This window comes from Dendrobates tinctorius, unplaced genomic scaffold (assembly GCF_039654945.1).
Source record: "Dendrobates tinctorius isolate UK_male_01 unplaced genomic scaffold, ASM3965494v1 ptg000175l, whole genome shotgun sequence".
In the NCBI taxonomy this organism is placed as follows: Eukaryota; Metazoa; Chordata; class Amphibia; order Anura; family Dendrobatidae; genus Dendrobates; species Dendrobates tinctorius.
The window spans coordinates 10,271,365-10,287,310 of NW_027361842.1; the positions used below are offsets into that span (position 1 = coordinate 10,271,365).

Here is a 15,946-nt window from a genome sequence, read left to right on the forward strand (position 1 = left end):
GTTCATTCCCCTATTATCTACATATATTACATATTCATTCCCCACCTATAAAGCTCAGGGAATATAATATACAGCTGTTTATATGGGATATGTGTTCATTCCTCTATTATCTACATATATTTCATGTTCATTCCTCACCTATAAAGCTCAGGGAATATAATATACACCTGTATATATGGGATATGTGCTCATTCCCCTATTATCTACATATATTACATATTCATTCCCCACCTATAAAGCTCAGGGAATATAATATGCACCTGTTTATATGGGATCTGTTGATTTCCTAATTGTCTACATAAAATTCATGTTCATTTCATATTGAAGGAGCCTAAGAAATCTATAATGCATCTCCATCTCTTTGGACCTATAAGTTAGTCTGTTCATTATTTTTCTTCATTCTTTTTAGTCCATCCCGACTACAAGTGTTAATAGATCAAGAAAGGATGACAATTTTAACAAGGAATACATTGCAAAATTGCTTTTATTTACCATTATTATTACAGACATTTTTACTTATGAAGATGAAAATAACCTTTTATAATCACATAGCTTTATCACTCCTCAACTGTCCAGAATTCCTCCACTGTCGCTCGATCGTGTCGGCTGTGCGCTTCTCACGCCTGGCTGCTCCCTCCTCCCCTCTCACTCTGTCTCCGGAGTGGACGTGATCGGCGCTCGGCTCGCTTGCCTGCCTCCCCGCTCTCCCAGCCCAGGCTTCTCCTGCTCACTGGAACGGCCGGTGACAGCGGCTCCGGCGGAAGGAAGATGGCGGCCGAGGGCATGATCCTTACTAATCACGACCACCAAATACGCGTCGGAGTGCTGACAGGTAAATGACGCAGCGGTGCCGGCTGTGCAGTGTGTATGTGTCCTGCGCCTACCACCCATTGACATGACAGCGGCAGCCATGGGGACTTCTGCAGCCGGCAACCTAAAATGGCACCTGGCTGGCGAGAGCGATCCGTGCAGTGTGTGTGTGTGCATCCACAGTGTCAGTGCTGCACGGTGCACCCTCCGGGATGGTACCGCACACCCCAGGATCCTCCATGCAGCCGTGACAGCCAGAGCCGTGACAGCCTGGTGCAGCCTCAGCCATGTTCGGGCACAGCCGCAGATCCCATCTGCATCCAGCCCGTGTGTGTCACAGCTGCTAACATGGCTGATCCTAGCGGCGTCTATGGTTTAGCACTGCTGTATTTGCAGATCGGACGCTGCTGTATACAGCCTGTGTATACGTCACTACACTGATCTACTGCTTATATCTGCAAATCACACCTGTATACGGTCTATATAGGTCACCGTAACTGTTAATATGGCCAGTCACAGCTCTCTATAGTATTGCTCTGGTATTCTGTGTTATATCTGCTAATATGGCTGATTCTTTCTCTATAACCCAGTATGTATAGTATAACACTGCTATATCTGCAGCCTGTATATAGATGTGATCTGCAGATATGGCATGTGCTCATTCTGTATATAGATGTGATCTGCAGATATGACATGTGCTCAGCCTGTATATAGATGTGATCTGCAGATATGACATGTTCTCAGCCTGTATGTAGATGTGATCTGCAGATATGCCATGTGCTCAGCCTGTATGTAGATGTGATCTGCAGATATAACATGTGCACAGGCTGTATATAAATGTGATCTGCAGATATAACATGTGCACAGGCTGTATGTAGATGTGATCTGCAGATGTGACATGTGCTCAGCTTGTATATAGATGTGATCTGCAGATATGACATGTGCTCAGCCTGTATATAGATGTGATCTGCAGATATGACATGTGCTCAGCCTGTATATTGATGTGATCTGCAGATATGACGTGCACAGGCTGTATGTAGATGTGATCTGCAGATGTGACATGTGCACAGGTTGTATATAGATGTGATCTGCAGATATGACATGTGCACAGGTTGTATATAGATGTGATCTGCAGTTATAACATGTGCACAGGCTGTATGTAGATGTGATCTGCAGATATGACATGTGCATAGCCTGTATATAGATGTGATCTGCAGATATGACATGTGCACAGCCTGCATATAGATGTGAACTGCAGATATGACATCTGCACAGCCTGTATAGAGATGTGATTTGCAGATATGACATGTGCTTAGCCTGTATATAGATGTGATCTGCAGATATGACATGTGCTCAGCCTGTAAATAGATGTGATCTGCAGATATGACATGTGCTCAGCCTGTATATTGATGTGATCTGCAGATATGACATGTGCACAGCCTGTATATAGATGTGATCTGCAGTTATGACATGTGCACAGGCGGTTTGTCGATGTGATCTGCAGATATGTCATGTGCACAGGCTGTATATAGATGTGACCTGCAGATATGTCATGTGCACAGGCTGTATATAGATGTGACCTGCAGATATGACATGTGCACAGGCTGTGTGTTGATGTGACCTGCAGATATGACATGTGCACAGGCTGTATGTAGATGTGACCTGCAGATATGACATGTGCACAGGCTGTATGTAGATGTGAACTGCAGATATGACATGTGCACAGCCTGTATAGAGATGTGATTTGCAGATATGACATGTGCTTAGCCTGTATAGAGATGTGATCTGCAGATATGACATGTGCACAGCAAGTATATAGATGTGATCTGCAGATATGACATGTGCACAGCCTGTATATAGATGTGATCTGCAGTTATGACGTGCACAGGCGGTTTGTCGATGTGATCTGCAGATACGTCATGTGCACAGGCTGTATATAGATGTGACCTGCAGATATGTCATGTGCACAGGCTGTATATAGATGTGACCTGCAGATATGACATGTGCACAGGCTGTGTGTTGATGTGACCTGCAGATATGACATGTGCACAGGCTGTATGTAGATGTGACCTGCAGATATGACATGTGCACAGGCTGTATGTAGATGTGACCTGCAGATATGACATGTGTTCAGGCTGTATATAGATGTGATCTCCAGATATAACGTGCACAGGCTATATATAGATGTGACATGTGCACAGCCTGTATATTAATGTGACCTGCAGGTATGAGCACATGTCATATCTGCAGGTCACATCTATATACAGCCTGTGCACATATCATATCTGCAGATCACATCTATATACAGGCTGAGCACATATCATATCTGCAGGTCACATCTACACTCACTGGCCACTTTATTAGGTACACCATGCTAGTAAGGGGTTGGACCCCCTTTTGCCTTCAGAACTGCCTCAATTCTTCGTGGCAGAGATTCAACAAGGTGCTGGAAGCATTCCTCAGAGATTTTGGACCATATTGACATGATGGCATCACACAGTTGGCGCAGATTTGTCGGCTGCACATCCCTGATGCGAATCTCCCGTTCCACCACATCCCAAAGATGCTCTATTGGATTGAGATCTGGTGACTGAGGAGGCCATTTGAGTACAGTAAACTCATTGTCATGTTCAAGAAACCAATCTGAGATGATTCGAGCTTTATGACATGGCGCATTATCCTGCTGAAAGTAGCCATCAGATGTTGGGTACATTGTGGTCATAAAGGGATGGACATGGTCAGCAACAATACTCAGGTAGGCTGTGGCGTTGCAACGATGCTCAATTGGTACCAAGGGGCCCAAAGAGTGCCCAGAAAAAATTCCCCACACCATGACACCACCACCACCAGCCTGAACCGTTGATACAAGGCAGGATGGATCCATGCTTTCATGTTGTTTACGCCAAATTCTGACCCTACCATCCGAATGTCGCAGCAGAAATCGAGACTCATCAGACCAGGCAACGTTTTTCCAATCTTCTACTGTCCAATTTCGATGAGCTTGTGCAAATTGTAGCCTCAGTTTCCTGTTCTTAGCTGAGAGGAGTGGTACCCAGTGTGGTCTTCTGCTGCTGTAGCCCATCTGCCTCAAAGTTCGACGCACTGTGCGTTCAGAGATGCTCTTCTGCCTACCTTGGTTGTAACGGGTGGCAATTTGAGTCACTGTTGCCTTTCTATCAGCTCGAACCAGTATGCCCATTCTCCTCTGACCTCTGGCATCAACAAGGCATTTCCGGCCACAGAACTGCCGCTCACTGGATTTTTTTTCTTTTTCGGACCATTCTCTGTAAACCCTAGAGATGGTTGTGCGTGAAAATCCCAGTAGATCAGCAGTTTCTGAAATTCTCAGACCAGCCCTTCTGGCACCAACAATCATGCCACGTTCAAAGGCACTCAAATCACCTTTCTTCCCCATACTGATGCTCGGTTTGAACTGCAGGAGATTGTCTTGACCATGTCTACATGCCTAAATGCACTGAGTTGCCGCCATGTGATTGGCTGATTAGAAATTAAGTCTTAACACACAGTTGGACAGGTGTACCTAATAAAGTGGCCAGTGAGTGTATATACAGGCTGAGCACATGTCATATCTGCAGATCACATCTATATACAGGCTGTGCACATGTCATATCTGCAGCTCACATCTATATACAGGCTATGACATGTGCTCAGGCTGTATATAGATGTGATCTGCAGATATGACAAGTGCACAGGCTGTACATAGATGTGATCTGCAGATATGACGTGCACAGGCTGTACATAGATGTGATCTGCTGCTATGACATGTGCACAGGCTGTATATAGATGTGATCTGCAGATATGACATGTGCACAGGCTGTATATCTGCAGATCACATCTATATACAGGCTGAGCACATGTCAATACCTGCAGATTACATCTATATACAAGCTGAGCATGCCATATCTGCAGATCACATCTATATACAGGCTGAGCACATGTCATATCTGCAGATTACATCTATATACAGGCTGAGAACATGTCATATCTGCAGATCACATCTATATGACATGTGCATAGCCTGTATATAGATGTGACATGTAGAAAAAAAGTTTTTTATGGTTCCAGCACACGATGTGAAAATTTAAAAATGCAATTCCAGTGATGATAAAAGCATGTGTAGGCTACACATGCTTTTATCATCACTGGAATTGCATTTTTTAATTTTTTCACATCGTGTGCTGGAACCATAAAAAACTTTTTTTTTCATTGAGCATTTCTCCCAGATGGGGATGGATCCACTCCGTGCACCGAGATTATGGAAAGGAGGACTGGGCAGGCTGAACCAGGTGAGCTGAAGATCAATTCTACATTGTTAGATGTGACATGTAGATATGACGTGTTCAGGCTGTATATAGATGTGATCTGCAGATATGACGTGCTCATACCTGCAGGTCACATTAATATACTGGCTGTGCACATGTCACATCTATATACAGCCTGTGCACGTTATATCTGGAGATCACATCTGTATACAGGCTGTGCACATGTCATATCTGCAGATCACATCTATTTACAGGCTGAGCACATGGCATATCTGCAGATCACATCTATATACAGGCTGAGCACATGGCATATCTGCAGATCACATCTATACAGGCTGAGCACATGTCATATCTGCAGATCACATCTATATACAGGCAGAGCACATGTCATATCTGCAGAACACATATATATATAGGCTGTGTACATGTCATATCTGCAGATCACATCTATATACAGCCTGTTCACATGTTATATCTGCAGATCAGATCTATATACAGCCTGTTCACATGTTATATCTTCAGATCACATCTATATACAGGCTGAGCACATGTGATATCTGCAGATCACATCTATATACAGGCTGAGCACATGTGATATCTGCAGATCACATCTATATACAGGCTGAGCACATGTCATATCTGCAGATCACATCTATTTACAGGCTGAGCACATGTCATATCTGCAGATCACATCTATTTACAGGCTGAGCACATGGCATATCTGCAGATCACATCTATATACAGGCTGAGCACATGTGATATCTGCAGATCACATCTATATACAGGCTGAGCACATGTCATATCTGCAGATCACATCTATTTACAGGCTGAGCACATGTCATATCTGCAGATCACATCTATTTACAGGCTGAGCACATGGCATATCTGCAGATCACATCTATATACAGGCTGAGCACATGTCGTATCTGCAGATCACATCTATTTACATGGATGTCATTGTACTTTTATACTATACTCCATCTGTCCTTATCATATATGTCAGATCATATCTATACACCTCATTTATGTTGTACTTTTATATTACTCTATATCGGAACCTCATATGTCCAGCCACATGTATATAACCCATATTTTATTGTACTTTTTTATTACCTTATCTGCCCCTCAGTCTTTATCATATATGTCCAATGACATCTATATACGCCATAGGGGGCAGTCCATATACTATAGGCCATTTATACACGATTGTATGTCTTTATTGCACTATATCTCCCCCCTTATATAATATGTATCCATGGAAAGAAATCCTAACACCCCCTCCCCCCGATGCTGTCATATGTAAGTTTCCCATATATCTTTATTCCCTGTATCATCTGATTTTGTTCTCTGTACCCAGAGCTAATAATACTGCGTGTTGTGTTGTGTTTAGGTTTCATAGCCATATGCGATTTTTATCCACACATAAGTGGTAGGGCACAAATTCGGGAAATCCACCCATGGAGACTAGATAAGGATTGCAGCCATTTGTAAAAAAAAATATCCTGATGTGGAACTCTCAATGCTGCAGGCACAACTTGGCCCTGTAGTGGGGACGGCTGCAAATCTTACATTGTGGAAAGAAGGGAAAATATCAGTTATTTTTTACACCAGGGACGATCGCCTTTCTCTGCGCTTTGTGTACTTTGTGCTATCTCTGCGCTGTGTTTGCAATGATTGTCTCTTTAATAGAGACGAGAAACCGCTCCCCCCTTACTCCGCCGCTGCCCCCTCCCTTGGTCGCTCCTGCCCCCTTCCTTTCTCCGCTCCTGCCCCCTCCCTTTCTCTGCCCCTGCCTCCCTCCCTTGGTCCGCCGCTGCCCCCTTCCTTCCTCCGCTGCCTCCCTTCTTTCCTCCGTCGCTGCCTCCCTTCCTTCCTCCGTCGCTGTCTCCCTTCCTTCCTTCTTCCGTCTCTTCTTTCCTCCTTCTCTGCCTCCCTTCTTTGTTTTCTTCCTTCCTCCGTCTCTGCTTCCCTTCTTTCTTTCCGCAGTCTCTGCCTCCCCTCCTTTATTCCGCCGTCTCTGCCTCCCTTCCTTTATTCCGCCGTCTCTGCCTCCCTTCCTTTATTCCGCCATCTCTGCCTCCCTTACTTTATTCCGCCGTCTCTGCCTCCCTTCCTTTATCCGCCATCTCTGCCTCCCTTCCTTCCGTCGTCTCTGCCTCCCTTCCTTCAGTCCGCCATCTCTGCCTCCCTTCCTTCCTTCCTCCATTTCTGCCTCCCTCCCTTCCTTCCTGTCTCTGCCTCCCTTGCTTCCTTCCTCCCTCTCTGCTTCCCTTCCTTCCTCCGTCTCTGCCTCCCTTCCTTTTTTCCTCCGTCTCTGCTTCCCTCCCTTCATTCCGCCGTCTCTGCCTCCCTTCCTTCATTCTGCCGTCTCTGCATCCCTTCCTTCATTCAGCCATCTCTGCCTCCCTTCCTTCCTCCATTGCTGCCCCACGTCCTTCCTCCGTTTCTGCCTCCCTCCCTTCCTTCCTGTCTCTGCCTCCCTTCCTTCCTCCGTCTCTGCTTCCCTTCCTTCCTTCCTCCGTCTTTGCTTCCATTCCTTCCTCTCTGTCTCCCTTCCTTCTTTCCCCGTCTCTGCCTCCCTACCTTCATTCCGCCATCTCTGCCTCCCTTCCTTCCTCTATTGCTGCCTCCCTTCCTCCGTTTCTGCCTCCCTCCCTTCCTTTCTCCGTCTCTGCCTCCCTTCCTTTCTCTGCCACCCTTCCTTTCTCTGCCACCCTTCCTTTCTCTGCCACCCTTCCTTTCTCTGCCACCCTTCCTTTCTCTGCCTCCTTTCCTTTCTCTGCCTACCTTTCTTTCTCCTTCGCTGCCTCCCTTCCTTTCTCCTTCGCTGCCTCCCTTCCTTTCTCCGTCGCTGCCTCCCTTCCTTTCTCCGTCGCTGCCTCCCTTCCTTTCTCCGTCGCTGCCTCCCTTCCTTTCTCCGTCGCTGCCTCCCTTCCTTTCTCCGTCGCTGCCTCCCTTCCTTTCTCCGTCGCTGCCTCCCTTCCTTTCTCCGTCGCTGCCTCCCTTCCTTCCTCCGTCGCTGCCTCCGTTCTTTCATCCATTGCTGCCTCCCTTCCTTCGTCCGTTGCTGCTTCCCTTCCTCCGTCTCTGCCTCCCTTCCTTCCTCTGTTCCTTCCTCCATCTCTGCCTCCCTTCCTTCCTTCGTCTCTGCCTCCCTTCCTTCATCTCTGCCTTTCTTCCTCCGTCTCTGCCTCCCTCCCTTCCTATCTCTATCGCTGCCTCCCTTCCTCCATTGCTGCCACCCTTCCTTCCATCTCTGCCTCCCTCTCTTCCTCCATTGCTACCTCCCTCCCTTCCTTCCTTCCTTCCTTCCTCTGTTGCTGCCTCCCTTTGTTCCTCCATTGCCTCCATCTCTGCCTTCCTTCCTCCGTTGCTGCCTCTTTCTCCACCTCCCTTCCTTCCTCCGTCTCTGCCTCCCTTCCTTCCTTCATCTGTGCCTCCCTTCCTTCCTCCGTCGCTGCCTCTCTTCCTTCCTCCGTTGCTGCCTCCATCGCTGCCTCCCATCCTGCTTGTCTGTCTCTGCCTCCTTTCCTTCCTCCGTCTCTGCCTCCTTTCCTTCCTCCGTCTCTGCCTCCTTTCCTTCCTCCGTCTCTACCTCCCTCCCTTCCTTCTCTCTTCCTCCCTTCCTCCGTCTCTGCCTCCCTCCCTTCGTCTCTGTCTCCCTTCCTTCCTTCCCCCGTCTGTCTCCCTTCCTTCCTTCCCCCGTCTGTCTCCCTTCCTTCCCCCGTCTCTGCCTCCCTTCCTTCCTCTGTCTCTGCCTTCCTTCCTCTGTCTCTGCCTCCCTTCCTTCCTCTGTCTCTGCCTCCCTTCCTTCCTCTGTCTCTGCCACCCTTCCTTCCTCCGTCTGCCTCCCTTCCTTCCTCCGTCTCTGCCTCCCTTCCTTCCTCCGTCTCTGCCTCCCTGTCTCCCTCCCTTTCTTCCTGTCTCTCCCTCCCTTTCTTCCTCTGTCTCTGCCTGCATTCCTTCCTCTGTCTCTGCCTACATTCCTTCCTCCGTCTCTGCCTTCCTTCCTCCGTCTCTGCCTCCCTTCCTTCCTCCATCTCTACCTCCCTTCCTTCCTACGTCTCTGCCTCCCTCCCTTCCTTCGTCTCTGCCTCCCTTCCTTCCTTCCTGTCTCTGCCTCGCTTCCTTTGTTCCTGCCTCCCTTCCTTCTTCCGTCTCTGCCTCCTTTCCTTCCTCCGTCTCTGCCTCCTTTCCTTCCTCCGTCTCTGCCTCCTTTCCTTCCTCTGTCTCTGTCTCCCTTCCTTCCTCTGACTCTGCCTCCCTTCCTTCCTCTGTCTCTGCCTCCCTTCCTTCCTCCGTCTCTACCTCCCTTCCTTTCTCCCTCTCTGCCTCCCTTCCTCTCTGCCTCCCTTCCTCTCTGCCTCCCTTCCTCTCTGCCTCCCTTCCTCTCTGCCTCCCTTCCTTCCTGCCTCCCTTCCTTCCTCCGTCTCTGCCTCCTTTCCTTCCTCGTCGCTGCCTTCCTTCCTCCGTCTCTTCCTCCCTTCCTTCCTCCGTCTCTTCCTCCCTTCCTTCCTCCGTCTATTCCTCCCTTCCTTCCTCCGTCTCTGCCTCCCTTCCTCCGTCTCTGCCTCCTTCCCTTCCTCCGTCTCTGCCTCCCTTCCTTCCTCCGTCTCTGCCTCCCTTCCTCCGTCTCTGCCTCCCTTCCTTCGTCTCTGCCTCCCTTCCTCCGTCTCTGCCTCCCTCCCTTCCTCCGTCTCTGCCTCCCTCCCTTCCTCCGTCTCTGCCTCCCTTCCTCCGTCTCTGCCTCCCTTCCTCCGTCTCTGACTCCCTTCCTCCGTCTCTGCCTCCCTTCCTCCGTCTCTGCCTTCCTTCCTCCGTCTCTCCCTCCCTTCCTCCGTCTCTGCCTGCCTTCCTCCGTCTCTCCCTCCCTTCCTCTCTCCCTCCCGTCCTCTCTCCCTCCCTTCCTCCGTCTCTGCCTCCCTTCCTCCGTCTCTCCCTCCCTTCCTCCGTCTCTCCCTCCCTTCCTCCGTCTCTCCCTCCCTTCCTCCGTCTCTGCCTCCCTTCCTCCGTCTCTGCCTCCCTTCCTCCGTCTCTGCCTCCCTTCCTCCGTCTCTGCCTCCCTTCCTCCGTCTCTGCCTCCCTTCCTCCGTCTCTCCATCCCTTCCTCCGTCTCTGCCTGCCTTCCTCCGTCTCTCCCTCCCTTCCTCTCTCCCTCCCGTCCTCTCTCCCTCCCTTCCTCCGTCTCTGCCTCCCTTCCTCCGTCTCTGCCTCCCTCCCTTCCTCCGTCTCTGCCTCCCTTCCTCCGTCTCTGCCTCCCTTCCTCCGTCTCTGCCTCCCTTCCTCCGTCTCTGCCTTCCTTCCTCCGTCTCTCCCGCCCTTCCTCTCTGCCTCCCTTCCTCTCCCTCCCTTCCTCCGTCTCTGCCTCCCTTCCTCCGTCTCTGCCTCCCTTCCTCCGTCTCTGCCTCCCTTCCTCCGTCTCTCCCGCCCTTCCTCTCTGCCTCCCTTCCTCTCCCTCCCTTCCTCCGTCTCTGCCTCCCTTCCTCCGTCTCTGCCTCCCTTCCTCCGTCTCTGCCTGCCTTCCTCCGTCTCTCCCGCCCTTCCTCTCTGCCTCCCTTCCTCTCCCTCCCTTCCTCCGTCTCTGCCTCCCTTCCTCCGTCTCTGCCTCCCTTCCTCCGTCTCTGCCTCCCTTCCTCCGTCTCTCCCGCCCTTCCTCTCTGCCTCCCTTCCTCCGTCTCTGCCTCCCTTCCTCCGTCTCTGCCTCCCTTCCTCCGTCTCTGCCTCCCTTCCTCCGTCTCTCCCTCCCTTCCTCCGTCTCTCCCTCCCTTCCTCCGTCTCTACCTCCCTTCCTCCACCGCTTTCTGTACAGCGCCTTTCTTTCCCTGTGATCTGGGAGTCATCGGTGACGTAGAAGGCAGAAAGGAGCGATCCGGATACTATTACAGAGGAGAGAAAAACCTGCAATGCAAGGGGGATCCCATCCTCACATGGCAGGGGCTGGGAGCGAAGGCAAGCGGGCAGCGAGGGGTTAACGATCGCCATCAATCCCCTGCGCTTTAAATGCAGATTTTTTTTAGGAGGTCCATTGCAGATATTGCGGCTGCCCCGGATCCGCCGGTGGTCGCGTCCTCGCACGTTGCAGCAGGCAGGGATATTCTGGGAATCCCCCTCCTCCCGCGGCGCTGACATGGAGCTGTTCACACACAGTGGTGCTGATCTTCCCACTGCCTGCATCCCGGCACCATCCTCCTCCTTCATGGAGAATGACACCCCAGGAGATGCCATCATCAGCGGGCGGTGATCACATCTGGGGCTGCAGCAGATCACTGTGGGGTGTTACTATAGAGGTTACCTGAGTGGGCGCAGATCACTGTGGGGTGTTACTATAGGGGTTACCAGAGTGGGAGCAGATCACTGTGGGGTGTTACTATAGGGGTTACCTGTGTGGGAGCAGATGACTGTGGGGTGTTACTATAGGGGTTACCAGAGTGGGAGCAGATCACTGTGGGGTGTTACTATAGGGGTTACCTGAGTGGGAGCAGAACACTGTGGGGTGTTACTATAGAGGTTACCTGAGTGGGCGCAGATCACTGTGGTGTGTTACTATAGGGGTTACCTGTGTGGGAGCAGATGACTGTGGGGTGTTACTATAGGGGTTACCAGAGTGGGAGCAGATCACTGTGGGGTGTTACTATAGGGGTTACCTGTGTGGGAGCAGATGACTGTGGGGTGTTACTATAGGGGTTACCAGAGTGGGAGCAGATCACTGTGGGGTGTTACTATAGGGGTTACCTGAGTGGGAGCAGAACACTGTGGGGTGTTACTATAGAGGTTACCTGAGTGGGCGCAGATCACTGTGGTGTGTTACTATAGGGGTTACCTGTGTGGGAGCAGATGACTGTGGGTGTTACTATAGGGGTTACCAGAGTGGGAGCAGATCACTGTGGGGTGTTACTATAGGGGTTACCTGGGTGGGAGCAGATGACTGTGGGGTGTTACTATAGGGGTTACCAGAGTGGGAGCAGATCACTGTGGGGTGTTACTATAGGGGTTACCTGAGTGGGAGCAGAACACTGTGGGGTGTTACTATAGAGGTTACCTGAGTGGGAGCAGATCACTGTGGGGTGTTACTATAGAGGTTACCTGAGTGGGAGCAGATCACTGTGGGGGTGTTACCAGAGTGGGAGCAGATGGCTGTGGGGTGTTACTATAGGGGTTACCTGAGTGGGAGCAGATCACTGTGGTGTGTTACTATTGGGGTTACCTGAGTGGGAGCAGATCACTGTGGGGTGTTACTATAGAGGTTACCTGAGTGGGAGCAGATCACTGTGGGGTGTTACTATAGGGGTTACCAGAGTGGGAGCAGATGACTATGGGGTGTTACTATAGGGGTTACCTGAGTGGGAGCAGATCACTGTGGGGTGTTACTATAGAGGTTACCTGAGTGGGAGCAGATGGCTGTGGGGTGTTACTATAGGGGTTACCTGAGTGGGAGCAGATCACTGTGGGGTGTTACTATAGAGGTTACCTGAGTGGGAGCAGATCACTGTGGTGTGTTACTATTGGGGTTACCTGAGTGGGAGCAGATCACTGTGGGGTGTTACTATAGAGGTTACCTGAGTGGGAGCAGATCACTGTGGGGTGTTACTCTAGGGGTTACCAGAGTGGGAGCAGATGGCTGTGGGGTGTTACTATAGAGGTTACCTGAGTGGGAACAGATCACTGTGGTGTGTTACTATAGGGGTTACCAGAGTGGGAGCAGATGGCTGTGGGGTGTTACTATAGGGGTTACCTGAGTGGGAGCAGATGACTGTGGGGTGTTACTATGGAGGTTACCTGAGTGGGAGCAGATGACTGTGGGGTGTTACTATAGAGGTTACCTGAGTGGGAGCAGATGAATGTGGGGTGTTACTATAGAGGTTACCTGAGTGGGAGCAGATGACTGTGGGGTGTTACTATAGAGGTTACCTGAGTGGGAGCAGATGACTGTGGGGTGTTACTATAGAGGTTACCTGAGTGGGAGCAGATCACTGTGGTGTGTTACTATAGAGGTTACCTGAGTGGGAGCAGATCACTGTGGTGTGTTACTATAGGGGTTACCTGTGTGGGAGCAGATGACTGTGGGGTGTTACTATAGGGGTTACCTGAGTGGGAGCAGATGACTGTGGGGTTTTACTATAGAGGTTACCTGAGTGGGAGCAGATCACTGTGGTGTGTTACTATAGAGGTTACCTGAGTGGGAGCAGATGACTGTGGGGTGTTACTATAGAGGTTACCTGAGTGGGAGAAAATCATTGTGAGGTGTTACTATAGAGGTTAACTGAGTGGGAGCTGTAGACTGTTCATGTCTTTGTCAGTGGGCAAACTTACAAAATCAGCATGGAATCAAATACATATTTCCCCCTCTGTACATAAACACCTATACACCCCACACACACTATATATACATACACCCCCCACACACTCTATAAATGCATACACATATACACCCCACACTATATATACATACAAAGCTTTACACACCTATACACCACACCCACACTATATATACATACACACCTATACACCCCCCACACACTACAAACGCATACACGTATACACCCCACACTATACATACACACCTATACACCCCACTCTATATGTTCATACACACCTATACACCCCACACTATATATACATACACACCTATACACCCCACACTATATATACATACTCACCTATACACCCCACACACATAATAAATACATACACACCTATACACCCCACACACACAGTTTAAATGCATACACATTTATACACTCCTCTCACACAATACATACACACATGTACACCCCACACTATATGCATACACACTTATACACCCCCCCACACACAGTATAAATTCATACACATTTATACACTCCTCTCACACAATACATACACACATGTACACCCCACACTATATGCATACACACTTATACACCCCCCCACACACAGTATAAATTCATACACACATATCCATCCCACAGACAATATAAATACATACACACATATACACCCCAAACTATATACATACACACACACACACACACACACACACACACACACCTGTACACCCCACACACAATAAATACATACACACTTATATACCCCCCCACACACTGTAAATTCATACACACCTATCCACCCCACAGACACTATAAATACATACACACCTATACACCTCAAACTATATAAATACTCACCTATACACCCCACACAAATTCAAATTCAAAGAAGCTTTATTGGCAGCACCAAATAAACATTAGTTTTGACAAAGCGTGTGTACAGTAGGGAATAGGGATAGGGACTGTGGGGATAATGGGTGGGAACTGTAGGAACAATTGTTGGGGCACAGGGTGGGGGCTAAGTAAGTCCATGGCATATCATGGTTGTCTTTCTCGCAGCCTATGGCACGCGCTCACATACTGCGCTGCTATTTCCACCTTGCTTTCTTCTTCCCCCAGCAGGATATATGTTTTCTCTTCTTCCTTCATGGAGTTTAAATCTGGGAAGAGATTGGTTTGTCTCCTGAAGTGAGTGTCCCTCACTGCTGAATATTTGGTGCTGTGTAGCAGGAGGTGGGTCTCCTCCAGGGTCTCCAGGTCACAGTGTATGCACAGTATGTCCTCCCTGGGCTTGTAGCTCTCTGTGTTCCGGTGGCACTTGATGGCCAGATTGTGGGCACCGAGTCTCAGGATCTGGCGGTCTCTTTACTGCCATACAGGATGATGGGGTGATGAAGGCATCGGAGATTTTTAGCCAGACCCTCACAGGCAGCATCAGATGGTAGAGTTTCATTTGGATGGCATAGAAGGTTTTGTAGGCCTTGTCCTTCAGGGTCTCTATGACTTGTTGGAAGCTGCCTGACTGGTGAATTTCCAGGCCCAGGTAGGTGCATTTGTCCATTCCTGTAAGAGCACAGTTATTTAGCACAAATTGAAGGTGCTGTGTTGTGAATTCCCTTGCTTGGATTTCTGAGCCGAAGCTCCCTCTGGTGATTACTGAGAGTAGTGGAGCTGGCCAGGTTGATGGAAGTTCCCCACCTGACGACGATAATTGGGAACCTGGGATTACTGGCTGGGAGCATATAATTCAGCTGGCTGCTCTTGAAGGTTGCTGGTGATTTTCCTCCTTGTGCATTTGAAGTTATTTTGTCCCCTGTCTGATCTGCATGGTTCAGTTAAGTGATTCTTTTGCTAGTCCTTTGCATCTAATTTGGTTGTGCCTTTTTTTTGCTTTCTGCTTTGTTGCTAGGGTTCAGCGTACTCCCTGCTGGGGGCAGCGCTGGGCCCTGCTCTTTATGTTACAGCTTGTGTCAGTTTGTTTAGTCCCGTCTTATGTTAGTACTAGCTGAAGAGCCCGGCGCTGCCTGGGCATAGTAACTAACTGTGGTTAGTTATAGCAAATTATAATTATCCTCCATCCCATAGGCCCGTGCCCATATACCCATCATAAATATCCTCCATCCCATAGTCGAGTGCCCATATACCCATCACACATCCTTCATTCCATAGTCCCATGCCCATATACCCATCACACATCCTCCGTCCCATAGTCCCATGCCCATCATACATATTCGCCATCCCATAGTTGAGTGCCCATATACCCATCACACATCCTTCATCTCATAGTCCCCTGACCATATACCCATCATATATATCCGCCATCTCATAGTCCCGTGCCCATATACCTGTCATACATATCCTCCATCCCATAGTCCAGTGCCCATATACCCATCACACATCCTCCATCCCATAGTCAACCATTAAGACGACATAATGAGCAGCGGGACTTGCAACCTATGATGACATCAGCATCGCCATGGCAACCATTATGACATCATAATGAGGGGCGGGGCTTGACACACTTTTTCCCCATTATGTAGATAGGGG

General features: G+C 49.4%; 1 protein-coding gene and 1 pseudogene across 30 annotated transcripts in view; one reads left to right on the forward strand and one right to left on the reverse strand.

The window, feature by feature from the left end:
• Window positions 1–642: 642 nt before the first annotated feature.
• The window catches only part of GPHN (gephyrin), a 663,734-nt gene continuing 648,430 nt past the window's right edge, over window positions 643–15,946 (forward strand). For 10 of the 30 annotated variants that reach the window (XM_073551369.1, XM_073551376.1, XM_073551394.1 and 7 more), the window contains exon 1: window positions 644–832. In XM_073551369.1, the coding sequence (XP_073407470.1) occupies window positions 769–832 (64 nt within the window). In that variant the 5' untranslated portion in view covers window positions 644–768. Of the gene's footprint in view, window positions 833–15,946 lie in introns of all 30 variants that reach the window. The other 20 variants (XM_073551383.1, XM_073551384.1, XM_073551385.1 and 17 more) reach the window with 5 other exon arrangements.
• LOC141054137 (uncharacterized) lies at window positions 7,045–14,960 on the reverse strand (annotated as a pseudogene).